This window comes from Prunus dulcis, chromosome 1 (genome assembly GCF_902201215.1).
Source record: "Prunus dulcis chromosome 1, ALMONDv2, whole genome shotgun sequence".
NCBI lineage: Eukaryota > Viridiplantae > Streptophyta > Magnoliopsida > Rosales > Rosaceae > Prunus > Prunus dulcis.
The window spans coordinates 19,881,155-19,894,994 of NC_047650.1; the positions used below are offsets into that span (position 1 = coordinate 19,881,155).

General features: G+C 36.3%; 1 protein-coding gene across 1 annotated transcript; it reads left to right on the forward strand.

The window, feature by feature from the left end:
* The first annotated feature begins 9,874 nt into the window (after positions 1 to 9,874).
* LOC117614107 (indole-3-acetic acid-amido synthetase GH3.17-like) lies at positions 9,875 to 12,464 on the forward strand. The gene is made up of 4 exons (XM_034342800.1): positions 9,875 to 10,328; positions 10,424 to 10,525; positions 10,644 to 11,488; positions 11,749 to 12,464. Exons 1-4 carry the CDS (start codon positions 10,027 to 10,029, stop codon positions 12,333 to 12,335), a joined length of 1,836 nt encoding a protein of 611 aa, XP_034198691.1. The 5' UTR covers positions 9,875 to 10,026; the 3' UTR covers positions 12,336 to 12,464.
* Positions 12,465 to 13,840: the final 1,376 nt, after the last annotated feature.

Here is a 13,840-nt window from a genome sequence, read left to right on the forward strand (position 1 = left end):
CAAGGCCTTATTTTCCTCTTTAAGTTTCTCAACCTCTTGTTGAGACTCATGAAGCATTCTCTGAATAGACGAATTTTCAGTATTCAGCTCTTGAATCTCGTTTGCTCTGGCATGCAAACGATCAGTCATGTTAGAAATAGAACATCACTCTGAATGCTAAAAGCCATTAAGTCATCAATAGCCTCTTCGTTAGACCTTCCTGCTTACAGTATTTCATCCATAGGAGTAAGGAAATTCCTAGCTACCATGACAACAGTCGTATCATTCATCATTACAGAATCATTAACCGTGAAATGACGACTTTGGGATACAAATGATGGATGCCAAACTTTGACGTCACGGGTTGTTTTGGGAGCAACAATTAAATCGAGAAGAATAGGAGGCCATTTTAAAAGGGTTTCGAGGAAAGTCTTAGAAAAGTTGAATTTTCAAAAAATGGAAGGAAGTTGAGTTGAAACGCAATTACTCCAATCAAGCCTTACAGAGGCAATATTTATAGACAGAAATGTGGCAACGTTTTCAGGATCTCAATATTTTCTCGAATCCCCATATTCTCTTTTTCTTTTCTAGATTCCAAAACTTCACGCGGCCTCAATTAATGTATGTCGGCACTTTAAGGGTTTCAAGGATTATTTTCGTCAAAGCCGATCTTGCTTTGCGGATTTAACAGAGTTACTTTTTCAACAGCATCTCAAGCACCTCACAATTTTCTGTAGTTAATTTGAGATTCATCGGATCAAACTATTCCTTTAATTTGTGTATAAATATGTTACTAATGAAATTTTCTTTGCATAATACATTCAATTTTCTCCAATTTTCTCAAGCTTTCTCCATATCTAGTGATGCAATATCTATTTGTTTTTCCTATCAGTGAGTGCTCGATGTGCTTGAGAAGCGAGACTATCTCTGATCATCCATTAAGGAAGCGACACTATCCCTGATCACGTTTTAGCTAGATCAGGGAACTCTAGGGACAACCATATGCTCTAATCTCCTGAAGTTCTTCTAAGCTAGGAGAAATGAGAGTTTGTTGTCTGTTATCTCACTAGTTTTCTTCCATGATTTCTTACCTACTTTGCAATCAATATCATAATTCTTTGTATCTTTTCTTTCTTTTTACAACTCTCTGTTCATAAGGGATTTTGTTTCTTTAGAACAAACATCTAAAGAACAATCCATGTAGTGAACCTAACATTGAGGGTTTTTTTTTTTTTTTTTTTTTTTTACAGAGACAGAAGAATTGTGATTTTTGCTCTTGTAGGATATAACTAGATCATCAAGCATTACATTGTATTTGCTGAGTCGATACGAGCTTGAATAATATTTGAGCAGAGTTTCTCCCACCTAAGGATGTAAGAAATACTTGTGTTATTTCATGCTTGTACTTTTATTTTGATATTTTGTACAACATCCTTAAAAGGTAACCAAATAGGGAGATAAGGCCGTTCCAGAAGAACGCCATGCAAAGGACCATTCCAGAAAAATGACTTGCATTATAGATCAATCCAGAAGAACAACTTGTATTATGACCATTCCAGAAGAATGACTTGTATCATTCTAATATGTATTCATATATTATTAATGCAAATTTCACAGATTGCAAGTTGGATACATTGATAATATACTGCATAAATTAACGTCTCATAAGAACAGAACATGAGTATAGCAGTGATCAATATGATGCACGCCTTTTGCGTGGCAAATGATATGAATTGAAGTCCCAAAAGAACAATCCATTAACATGTCAATATTAATACGGTGCACACCTAATGCGTAGCAAATTATATGATTTAAAGTCCCAGAAAGATAATTAATTGACATTATGTATTAATCTGTGGCATGCCTGCAGCATGACAGATATATGGGTTCTAAATATTCCAACTCCCTGAATGGAGATTATCCACGCCCTACTATAAAATAACGCTCCATTGGAGGTTAAGATCCACATTCTCACATAATTTATCATATAAGAGATGTCTGTCTGGAAAGAGACAATAAAAGCCCCTTGAGTGGCTTGGGTACCAAAAGCAAAGAAATGCTATAATTAATGCGTGCGCATGCACATGAGCATAGTGGGATCACGAATTGATGAATGTTAATTTTTGATTTTGGAGTAGCTACCCAAATTATCAATGGGATGTGTTGATTAGAACCACGTTCTATTATTAAATGTCAACAATATCATTGGCCAAAAATGGAAAGAGGCAATTCCATTACATATGAGAATGAACGTGAAGGAACAAACCCATAGTACAAACCCCAAAAGATGTTAACCCTGAAAGTTATACTTGGGTGTTCGGAATAAAGAGGAATACACTCACTTTGTATGACACAATGTTTCTGATACAAACAAGGAATGTTAGATTTCTCCGTGTTTACATATGCAATCGTGCCTTCTTATTGCACATTTACAAGACCAACATGTTATCTATAAGGGTTATTAAATGCACGAAGCATGTCGCCAGAAGCGATTCCCTAAAGATGTACAAGCAGGAGAAATAGCTGGATATAAAGCTATATAATGTGTCATAAAGTGTGATCCCTTAAATAAAATCCTTGAAGGATTGAAATTGCATGAAGCAAGTCCCTGGAGATGTGCCTGAAGCACAAATCTTGTACTCAATACTAATATGTATAATTGACTCAGTGAGGACATTTATTATGATATGGTTGCAACACATTACAACTCCTGTACTTGATTAAAACTCCTGAAGAGTTTAAGAAATATTTGTTTCGGCCTGAAGGTCGAGCATTGTGCGAATGAGATTCTTGCTTATACTAAGAAGGTATTGAAGCAGTTTTATGTGGATTATCCGTTGGGCACTTAAATGATTTTCTGGAAGTATACTGGACCAGACATGGTATTTTTCAGATAAAGCTCAGCTCCATTACCATCACTTTGGGATGATGTGAGACATATTTGATGTTATCTATGCATAACACCATATATGAGCATATTCTTTTCAAGTGAACATACAAATAGTCCATATTTTGCTAGATATGCGGACTCTGAAAATTTCTATGATTTACATAGAGATACCTCGCTGGAAATGTATTTACTTACTCAGTTACATGAATTTTTGCTGGCTACATCCCTCACTCAGTCCGAAAGATCTTCCCTCTAGAAAGATAGTCATGAAGATATCAGGGGATGTATTCATCAGGTGAGCATCCAGAAGTATGCTACACTGATTAATGTACTCTTCTTCCTTCCATCAGTTTTCTACCTCACTGGATTTTCTCCAAGTAAGTCTTTAATGAAGCAACCGACATATCATTTGTGGTCTCCAAGGGGGAGTGTTGTAAAGTCAAGAATGGAGCCCAAAATGGTAAAGCCCACTACCTAATTGATTGAAGAAAAATAATGATGAAGTTTGTCTGCCATATTCCCTTGAGAGTCAACCACAATTCACGGGAAGCTATCAACTTTGCCTATAAAAAGACTCCATCCTTCTCTTGCATTTTACACACATCATCCGAGAAGAAATGAGGGCCTAGGCAGAGAGAAAAGAAAGGAAGAGACGAAAGAAGAGAAGGAAGAAAGAGGGTGAGTGAGTGGAGAGAAAAAGAAAGCAGAGAGAAATTCTCCAAGAGAGAAATATCAGTGAGTCACAGACATTGTAAACACTAAAGTTGTAGCCCAATTATTTTACATGGTGAAAAGTTACTACTGTTGCTTTCCAAGGACGTAGGCATGGCCGAACTTTGTTAAATATTGTGCCTTATTTACTTTACGTGCCGCTCAATATTCTCCCATATTCTAATTCATTTTACAACACATACTAATATTTAACTTTATCAAATGAAAACATTTAAATTTTTATGAATTTGATTTTTGATTGTCATTACATGTTTATTGATGGTGACTTTTAGTTATATAAAAAATTGGTTATGACATTTAGTTATGGCAAATTTTTATTTATAGTATTTTCGTGTTAGATTATATGAGTCCTCAATTTAAGTTTCGCACAAGGCCCTCAAAATCTTAAGAACGGCCCTGTGCGTTGGGAGTCAGGTGGGCAATGTATGAGTGTAGGCTAACATATATAGCTATTTGTTTTGTTGGAAAAATTTGGCCTGGGCAGTAGCCTATCTTGCCCTTCGCATAGATCTGCACGTATCATAAAGTAAATACACTATCTTGATAAACTGACCTAACTTATATATGTTGCAAGTATTCTTCCTTTATGATGGTTTGCGGATTTGCATGTCATGTACGTATCGTGGGCTGGAATAACTGGTCTCATGCGCTTGGGATGTGATGCAATCATGCAACTATCTCCAAAGAAAATGCTTTAATTTGGCTAACAATACCCGCATGGATGCATGACCTTTTTTGGTTATATGAACACCCCAAAAAAATCAAATGTATCACATTATATACAGAAAAGGACCTTTCAACCAACAAGGTATATACTACTTTTTAGTTTGCATATTAATGGGTTTGCCAATGAGGTCGAGTGTGCTTTTTATAGTTGCCCTTGTGCCGATGCTCTTGCTAGCATGGCCTGCAGCACAAGAAGTTGTCCATGGTCAAGAGGCCTTGGGGCAATGCCTCACAGTTTGCTTCCAAGAAATGACTTCATGCATGGATTGGTGTTCCGACAGAAGCCAAGCACCAGATGCGGATGAAAATTGCTATAATGAATGCATCGATTATAACAACTTCTGCATGGACAACTGCACTGGCTGATCATCATCCCCTACACCACATCCATGATAATAGATTGACATAAGATCGTGTTGTATTTTTACCCTAAATTATGTCACACGTCAAATAAAACAGAGGTTGTATATCCCGAGCTTTCATCAAAGTATGGTCAAAATAAAACCATCAACTTTCTGCCTCTTGATTTGGTGATATTTATATTTTTCAACTATTAACATATGCCACGGATCACATTATTTTATTATGGAATTTTCGATTTATGTGGAAGTTCAAAAAGCCTGTGTGTGAACTGTGATCATGGGTCTTAAATGTTTTGTTTTGGATTTGGGTCGCGAGTGTTGTTGTGTGGGGTTTGTGTGCTGGTGGGCTACCAGAGTTGGCTTCCTATTTGAAACCAATTGTTGTCTACATTAGAAAAAAGAGTTTGGTCCCCAAAAAAAACCCAATTGAGATTTTTCCTAATCCTTTTTGTTTGTTTTTGTTGTTTTTTTTTCTGAAAACATAACGAGAAAAACTTGCTATATCTTGTCCCATAGAATGCAAATATGGTGGCGAAAAAGGGGCTTTAAAGAACCAATCCAACGTTATTTTTAATATTTTGGCATAAAGGAAATCCCATGGCCAATCTCAAAGCAAATATTTTATATTTCAATCCCATGGCCATGCAAGTAGAAAGCCAATAAACTAATACTTTAGCTTTATTGGTCACCCTTTCATCCCAATGAAAGGGCTTCCAATCCAACGGCCAATGCGCCACTTCCACTCTTACTGACAAAAAAAGACCCTTTGTCAGTTGACAAAATGATATTAAACTACTTTAATGTTCTCGAAGAGGGACTGAACTCAAGTACAAGGAAACATGCACTTGTAGAAGAGACTTTAATCTTTTGTTTAAATGAAAAAATTGAAAATTATATAGAATTTTAAAATGATAAAATTTAGATTTTTATTATTTTAATTTCTGGCAATGGAAAGTTCTAGTGTTTGGATTTATATATGTCGAAATGACGCTTATTTTGGTAAAAATTAAATATGAAATTTGATGCCCCAATTTCCACTATTTTTTCCGGCTGTCATTTAATAAATTATGTACTGCCAAATGAGGAAATTGTGAATTTCTCCTCTTAAATTTCTAACTTTTAGTTAAATTCTGAATTATTTTCCTCTATTCAAACAGACCAAATTCAAACTCATGTGGGCTTTTGAACAAATGTGCATGTGACATTATGTACAAAATTATGTAACCCTACGACCCTATATATACAGGATTGTATCACCTTTTAATTATAAATCCATCTTTAATTATGATGTGCAAAGAATATTGAATTTTATTTTCATTAATGGAAGTGTGACAGATTCCCCCAAAAATGTTTGAATGTCAAAGAGGACTGCATTGACCATCACCGTCCCGCCCATTAATATATGGAATGGGCCGCCCTGATCTCATGTCATCCATTTCCATGGATTGGTTTTTTTTAACTTAATCATGTTCTGGCCCAAAAAAAAAATATATATATATAAATTATTTAAACATATATTATGCATGTTAATAATTATTAATATGATGTAATCTCGAACTTGGAGGTTTTTAATAATGGCTTAATGAGAGCCCTACTACGTGGTCTTGGATCTGCTGCTTTGCGTCAATGTCTTGCGCTTAAGATATTGAGAGTAAAATTCTGTCAAACCACTCATTGACGCAAAATTGAAAAATAATGTTGTGATGTAGGAAGGACTTGAGGCCGGCCCTCTTGCCTTCAGGCATATGATAAGGTTTTTGTAGTAATTCCACATCAAGATTAAACAAGGATTATAAGTTAAACAAGGATTAGGCTACATGTTCTGCCCCATTAATTTAGTCCCAACTTGCTAATCGATAAGGTTTTTCGGCTAGCTTTCGAGTCAATGGCGCGTATTTGCTACAGTAAACAGCCGACAAACATGTTTTTATTAGTGCTTAAGCAACACTTATACAATTATGGCCTGCCTCAAATCGAAACTTCCTTCATTAACTTATGATAAAACAACACAATTAAATATCTCTGGTGGAAAAGGTAGAGCTTGGTTTATATTAAGAACTTGAAAAAGGTGAAATTGTGTTTACTATTTGGAATCACATGCAATGATGTGATACATATTTGACAATCTCTTTGCTTTGAAATGAAGAGATCAGAGATCGATGTACTCTTAGTTGTAATGTCAAACAAAATTCAACAAAAGAAAAATGTTGCTCTTGCTCATGAAAATTTTTTTTTGCATGAAATTAATTATGTGCGTTGGCTTTATTCTTTGGTTAGAGTGGAGATTCGAAGTTCGAATACAGAATCTTGGATGTGGGAGTAACTATGATTTAGAGTTAGAAAGAAAAATATCACTACATTATAAATCTTAAACCTTAAATTACTCTTAAGCACTTGAATTAATAAATCTTTTACAAATCACTTTTGACATTAGAAAAAGAAGTATCATTATACCGAGCTGGACACATCTTCAATTTTGCATATATAATGTGCATGATATTGATATAGGTAAATAGCTCACTGTGCTGTCATTGACTTGGTCATTAGAATAAATAGAGTTTGGTCAAACAATTGATAATATATGATGGGGAAAGTGGAGAGCGATCTCACTCTTCCTCCTCTGCTATAATATCTCCCCCCGCCCTTACTTTGCTCCTCTTCCCCTGCCCATTTCAAGGGCGGTCTGTCCCCCCATAAGACACCTACTTTGTTTTATCTTAAACAAGAAGACCTAGAAAACCAAATCTAGCAAATCCCGATCAATATGTCCTAATATACTGATTAGCATTTATTTTATCATTTTTCCTTCCTCTCCAATCTGCTTACCGAACAACGGCTTCCTAATATTCAATTGCTTCCTCAATGTGCTTGCATGACGGCCTACTCTTTTACCTGAAGCAAAGCTCAACCTCAACTCAAGCTCATTTGGATTCACACATACGCCCACCAAAGCTAGCTAGCCTCATTGTGTGTGCCCATATCCCAATGAGCCACAGGCCAAAAAAAATAAATAACCAATAAACTTGCTTACACACACAAACTGGTGTGTGCAAGTTAGTTACGTGACCGATTTCGTGAGAGGATGTTACAGAATAACGTTCTCTTGCTAAACTTATGTTGTAAGATATTTACCTACTTTCGGTTCTAAAGCAAGGAAATCTAGAAGTTCAAATATTTTTGAGACTCTGTCGTCACATTGCTGCATAAAAAAAATAAAATAAAAAAATGCATGAATGGTGCTTGACATTAGTTGTGATAGGGCCAAAGCCAATCTGTACGAGTCGGGGGTGTTTCAAGACCAGAAAGGAATCTGCATTCCTTTTTTCTGGGCCTAACTTCTAAAGCAGCTAACTGTATCTCCTGCAAGTCTGCAAGTATCCAACGTAGCCGGTTCATAATTTAGAATAATATAAATAAATAAAAAACTTCTCATTTTACCCAAAAAAAAAAAAAGAAGAAAAAAAGTTACAAAGCCATCAATTTTGTATGGTGTTTTGTGGGTAAATTATCTGTATGTTATTGTTAATCGAGTTTTGACTTTACCCTTTTAAAAGAAAAAGAAAAAGACTTTTCTTTTCTTGGGACATGAGTGGAGCCTATGAAAGATTAGAATTTTAGCTGTATGCTGGGTTGTGTGCATGACAATAATTTACTCAAAACAGTACTCACTTTGTCCTCAGATCCTACAATTACCAGGTGGGTCAGATGCAAGCCAACAGTTTCTTGACTGTATATGCAGTCCAATGTTTATAATCCCAACATGGGGCTTTACTGGTTTGGATCCCGATAAATTTTGTTCCATTGGTTGGCCCAATCATAATTTTGGTGATTTCAGAGTAGGGTCCTTGAAATGACATATGATTCACCACTCACTACCATTGCAGACGTTGTGTGCGAACATATATGTACATATATTCTCTCGTCCGGACGTCCGCACATTATTATCGTACTTATGTTAATTTTTATCTCTTTCTCTTCAGGATTGAACTATTCATAATACATCTGATATTTTTGTGTTCATGGCTAAAACAGAACAGAGATGGAGAGGGTGCATAGATTTTAATATTTGTAATATTGTGACTTAAGCACCTCCTCCTAGTATTAGATTAGGAATGAGATATTGACTTGAGAAAACAATGAGGAAACAAAATCATTAGCCTGAAAACATTTTATTTTCTTTAGAGCCACAAAAGTCTTTATGTGGGTCAAGTATATGCCTGGTGGTGGAAACTTCCAAATCACCCTATGGGCAGCTTCTGTGAGCTTGAAATCAGTTTATGGTATCAGCCAAAGAAAAAAACCCTCTTGTTCTGGAGCATAATCAGCCTATCATGCAGATCATTAGCTTTCATGTATAAATGCCACCAAAATAATGTCTGCCAAAATTATCAAACCATGACTAAAATCTATCAGCCACCCTCTTGAAAAGATGTTTCCTGATACAATAATCTCCTCAGCAGATAAAGCTGTAAAGAGCGTCTGCATGATTGTTGTTTTGATTGGCATTGTCCTATTCTTCTTGCAGGGTCTTCTTGTTATATTTTATTCTCTTTTTGCTGAGAAATTTTATTTTATTTTTATATTTTAATTAATTTATTATTTTTCATTCCATCTGTCTAACTAGACAATTAATAGCTAGGTCCTTGGCAGCACTGGCAGCAGTTGTGGTTGAATGCTTAAATGCAGACCAAGCTTATCTTAAGCATATATACAAGCTGTTGATTTGAGTTTGAAATTCTAAAAAAATAATTATTTTATATTATTGGCTGTAGGAAAAAGAGGTAATAAAAATATTGAAGGTAGTTTTGACCAACCTTTTTTTAAATTTATAAATATATTCACCAGCTTACCAGACAAGGCCACGTGTGTAGGACCTCCCCTAGCCTCAACTTCCCTTACATTTCCTTCTTTCTTATTTTAAAGATGTTTGAATATACACCATTTCCCAAAATCCCCTCCAGAATCTGTTATTTAATCATTTCCCTCCACCCCCTCTTATCAGCTGCTGCACAGAAACACATTCAGACAGAAGCCTTGTATTATAAGACAATGGCTCATACAAATATGTAGCACTTTCTCTTCCTTTGTTCTTCAAGTATTTTCACTCTTCTTCTTCCCTTTTTCCCTTCTGCAAGGCAACTTTACAAATTATAAAATTCAGTTCAAAAGGAAGAGAGAGTCTGCCTTTCTAAAAGTTTCAAGGTCTTTTCTGATCAATCAGCCTGCAATTTCAATTATTTTGTTTTCCTTTCTTTGCATGTGTGCCAAACAGCTCTCAGTAAATGACATGTCCCAGAGCCACCTCTGAACCAAAGCTTGTATTAATTCTCCTTCCTAATGTTGCCAAGGATGATTCCCAGCTATAATCCAAATGACAATGAATATGGTTTGAAGCTGTTGGAGGACCTGACAACAAATGCATATGAAGTACAGCAACAGGTGTTAGAAGAGATACTTACAAAAAATGCACAGACAGAATATCTCAGTGCCTTTCTCAATGGCCACTATGACAGGAAAGATTTCAAGAAGAAAGTTCCTGTTGTGAATTATGAAGATGTCAAGCCTTACATAGAGCGAATTGCGAATGGAGAGCCATCAGATATCATCTCAGCTCAAAAAATCACTGAGCTCCTCACAAGGTATGGAAAATATTGTTCACAGCTTATTTTCTATATAGTAAAAAATACAATTTCTTTTTCATGAATTTTGTTGTAATTAGTTATCTCCCTTGCAGCTCTGGAACTTCAGGAGGGCAGCCTAAGATGATGCCTTCAACTGTTGAAGACTTGGACAGAAAGACATTCTTTTATAATCTCCTTGTGCCTGTGATGAACAAGTGAGAAGCTTAGTTTTTTTCTGCTTTTGTTGTGTCACATTAAATTTCATTGATGGTTCTATTTTAATGTAACAGTGAAAACAAGGAAACTGAGCAATTCTGTTATTCTGAATTTCAGGTATGTGGATGGCTTGGACCAAGGAAAAGGAATGTACCTCTTGTTTATCAAACCAGAAATTAGTACTCCTTCTGGGTTGGTGGCAAGGCCTGTCCTAACCAGCTACTACAAGAGCAGTAACTTCCGAAACCGTCCTTTCAACCGGTACAACATCTACACAAGCCCAGATGAGATCATCTTGTGCTCAGACAGCAAGCAGAGCATGTACTGCCAGTTACTCTGTGGTTTAGTTCAGAGGGATGAAGTCATGAGGGTTGGTGCGGTTTTCGCATCTGCTTTCCTAAGGGCTATTAAATTCTTAGAGGACCACTGGAAGGAGTTGTGCTCTAACATAGGATCAGGTCATGTCAGTGATTGGATCACTGACCCCAGTTGCAGAAATGCTGTGTCCTTAGTTCTTAGCAAACCAAATCCAGATTTGGCCAATTTGATTGAGCATGAGTTTAATAACAAGTCATGGGAAGGTATAGTCAAGAGGCTTTGGCCTAGAACAAAGTACATTGAGGTTATAGTCACAGGGTCTATGGCTCAATATATCCCAACTCTTGAATTCTATTCTGGTGGACTGCCTTTGATTTCAACAATGTATGCTTCCTCTGAATGCTATTTTGGGATCAATTTCAACCCACGAAGCAAGCCACATGATGTTGCTTACACCCTCCTTCCTAACATGGCCTACTTTGAGTTCCTACCTGTGGAGAAACACCATGAAGAGGTAGCCCTTTGCAATGGTGTTTCTGATCAAAGTTGCACAAAGGAGGAGGAAAAGGAAAATCTAGAAACAGTTGATCTAGTGGATGTGAAGCTTGGTCACTATTACGAACTTGTCGTCACAACTTTCACAGGTATTTTACTTCCTATCTTTAGATCTGACCCACATGCTTCATGTATTTTATGTTTTATTTCTTAAGCAAAGAAAACCAACCTATCTCAAAGACTCAAACATTCAAAGAATTTTTTTATCTTTGTAACTACATTACCCAACTGTGAATTTACCGTCCAACTCACCTCATCATAGTTGATTAAACACATTATTCTCTGAAACACCAGACTAATTTGTCAGATTGTTTTGTTTATTTGTTTATTTGTTTTTCCTTGTATGCAGGCCTATACAGGTACAGAGTTGGTGACATTCTAATGGTGACTGGTTTCCACAACAAAGCTCCTCAGTTCAGATTTATGCACAGGAGAAATGTGGTTTTAAGCATTGACACTGACAAAACCAATGAAGAAGACCTTTTAAATGCAGTGACACAAGCAAAGCTCCTCCTGGATCCCCTTGGCTTCCTCCTGATCGAATACACAAGCTACGCAGACACTTCCTCAATCCCGGGCCATTATGTACTGTTTTGGGAGCTTAAAACCAAAGAAAAAAATGACCTCATAGAGCTTGACACTAATATAATGGAGCAATGCTGCTCAACAGTGGAAGAATCACTGGACTCTGTGTATAGGAGGTGCAGGAGAAAGGACAATTCAATTGGGCCACTAGAGATAAGAATTGTGAAGCATGGAGCTTTTGATGCACTCATGGATTTTTCTGTGTCTCAGGGCTCTTCTGTTAACCAATACAAGACACCCAGGTGCATTAAATCTGAGGAAGCCATTAAGATTTTGGATTCGAGGGTGGTGGGAAGATTTTTCAGTAAATCAACTCCTCTCTGGGAGCCATTTAGAATGGAGACTAAATAAATGACAAGAAAAAAAAAATGGTGAAATTTACTTTGGTCTTCTTTTAGACTCTGGCATTGGCATTATGTGGGCCATCCAGGATTAATTTCCCTAGCATTGTACTAAGAACCATTTATGATTTGATCTGTAGAAGTTCTAGTATCATTCTGTGTTTTCCCTCTCATTGTGTATGTTGGATTTGGATTAAAATTAGAGTACTTTTAGACACTTCTGTCTCTGATTGTGAAACCACAAATCTTTCCCTTGTGTACTAAAGTTTGGTTCATAATTCATATGAAGCTTGCATGGCAGTGAAATTAGTGCAGTTTCAGGCATAACAGGTACTTCCATTGCTGTAGGGGACTGGTACAAACACATGAGGAAAGTGATATATAAACATGCTAATTAAGTAGTCCAGGGAAACATTTAATGATTCACATGAAGAAAAGGGGACCAGACAATGGAGTTCAATTATCGTTTTCGAATGCCATCGTTTTCCAGTAAATCAGGTGGATAAATATACATCAAGAAAATTAAAAATCACATGAAACAGAACATTTAAAGGATCAAACTGATATTCCCAATTGTTTCTATATAAGAAAAAAGAAAAAAAAAAAAACCAGTAGATTAGCTTGCTTAAGTTAGCACCAGATGTGTTCTGTCATCTAATATTCTTACAAATATCTGGTATGGACATAAAATTTGGCAGCTTGGCAGATTCAATCAGTGCTCTGCTCATTCAAGAATCAAGACATCATCTAATTTCCTTGCAGTAGAATCACTTCACACACTAATATACTAACTTCCTATTTTTTCTTAATGGGAAAACTAATTTATATGTACTAATTTCTTCAGTTAAAAAACATGGACATAAATGGAAAGGGAAAACAACAGACTTGGAGCGGACGTACTCTCCATTATGCATCGGAGTTCGAATCCCCCTCCCATAGTTTAGTAAAATATTGTTTGTGTAAAAAAAAAAAGGAAAGGGAAAGCAGTTGAGAATTCTTTTTACAGAACTCAATTATCATGGCGTTCCCAGGCTGTTCCTCCCATGCTAAACGACAAGTAAATCGACATCCATATTCCATAGAATAAAACACTTAAATTCAATATAGCTAGGCTGCTCTTGAAAAGGGTATGCATATTACATATACTACCAGAAGCAGAGGCACCAATACGAGTATGACCAATCGAATTGACGTCCACGTCCTCTTATAAGTTATCTTTAATCACAAAATAGGAGCCCCCTTCTTTTTTTTTTCTCCTATTTTTTTAATAAAAAATAAGTATTAAAATAGTGGTGAAGGCAAAATAAGGCTAAAATGCAGCCACGCCTGTGGGAAATTAGGCAGAGATTGGAAAAACGACCATGGAGATAGCCAAGGGGACAATGAGAGCAACCCAAGGAGACATAAGGAACTGTACAAGCAATGGGGGCATATGAGTCTGTATAAGCCAAGGCCTTTGGCTCTTTCTCTTACATTTAATGGGGAACATGTGGTCTTAACCACCACCAGCTCTAC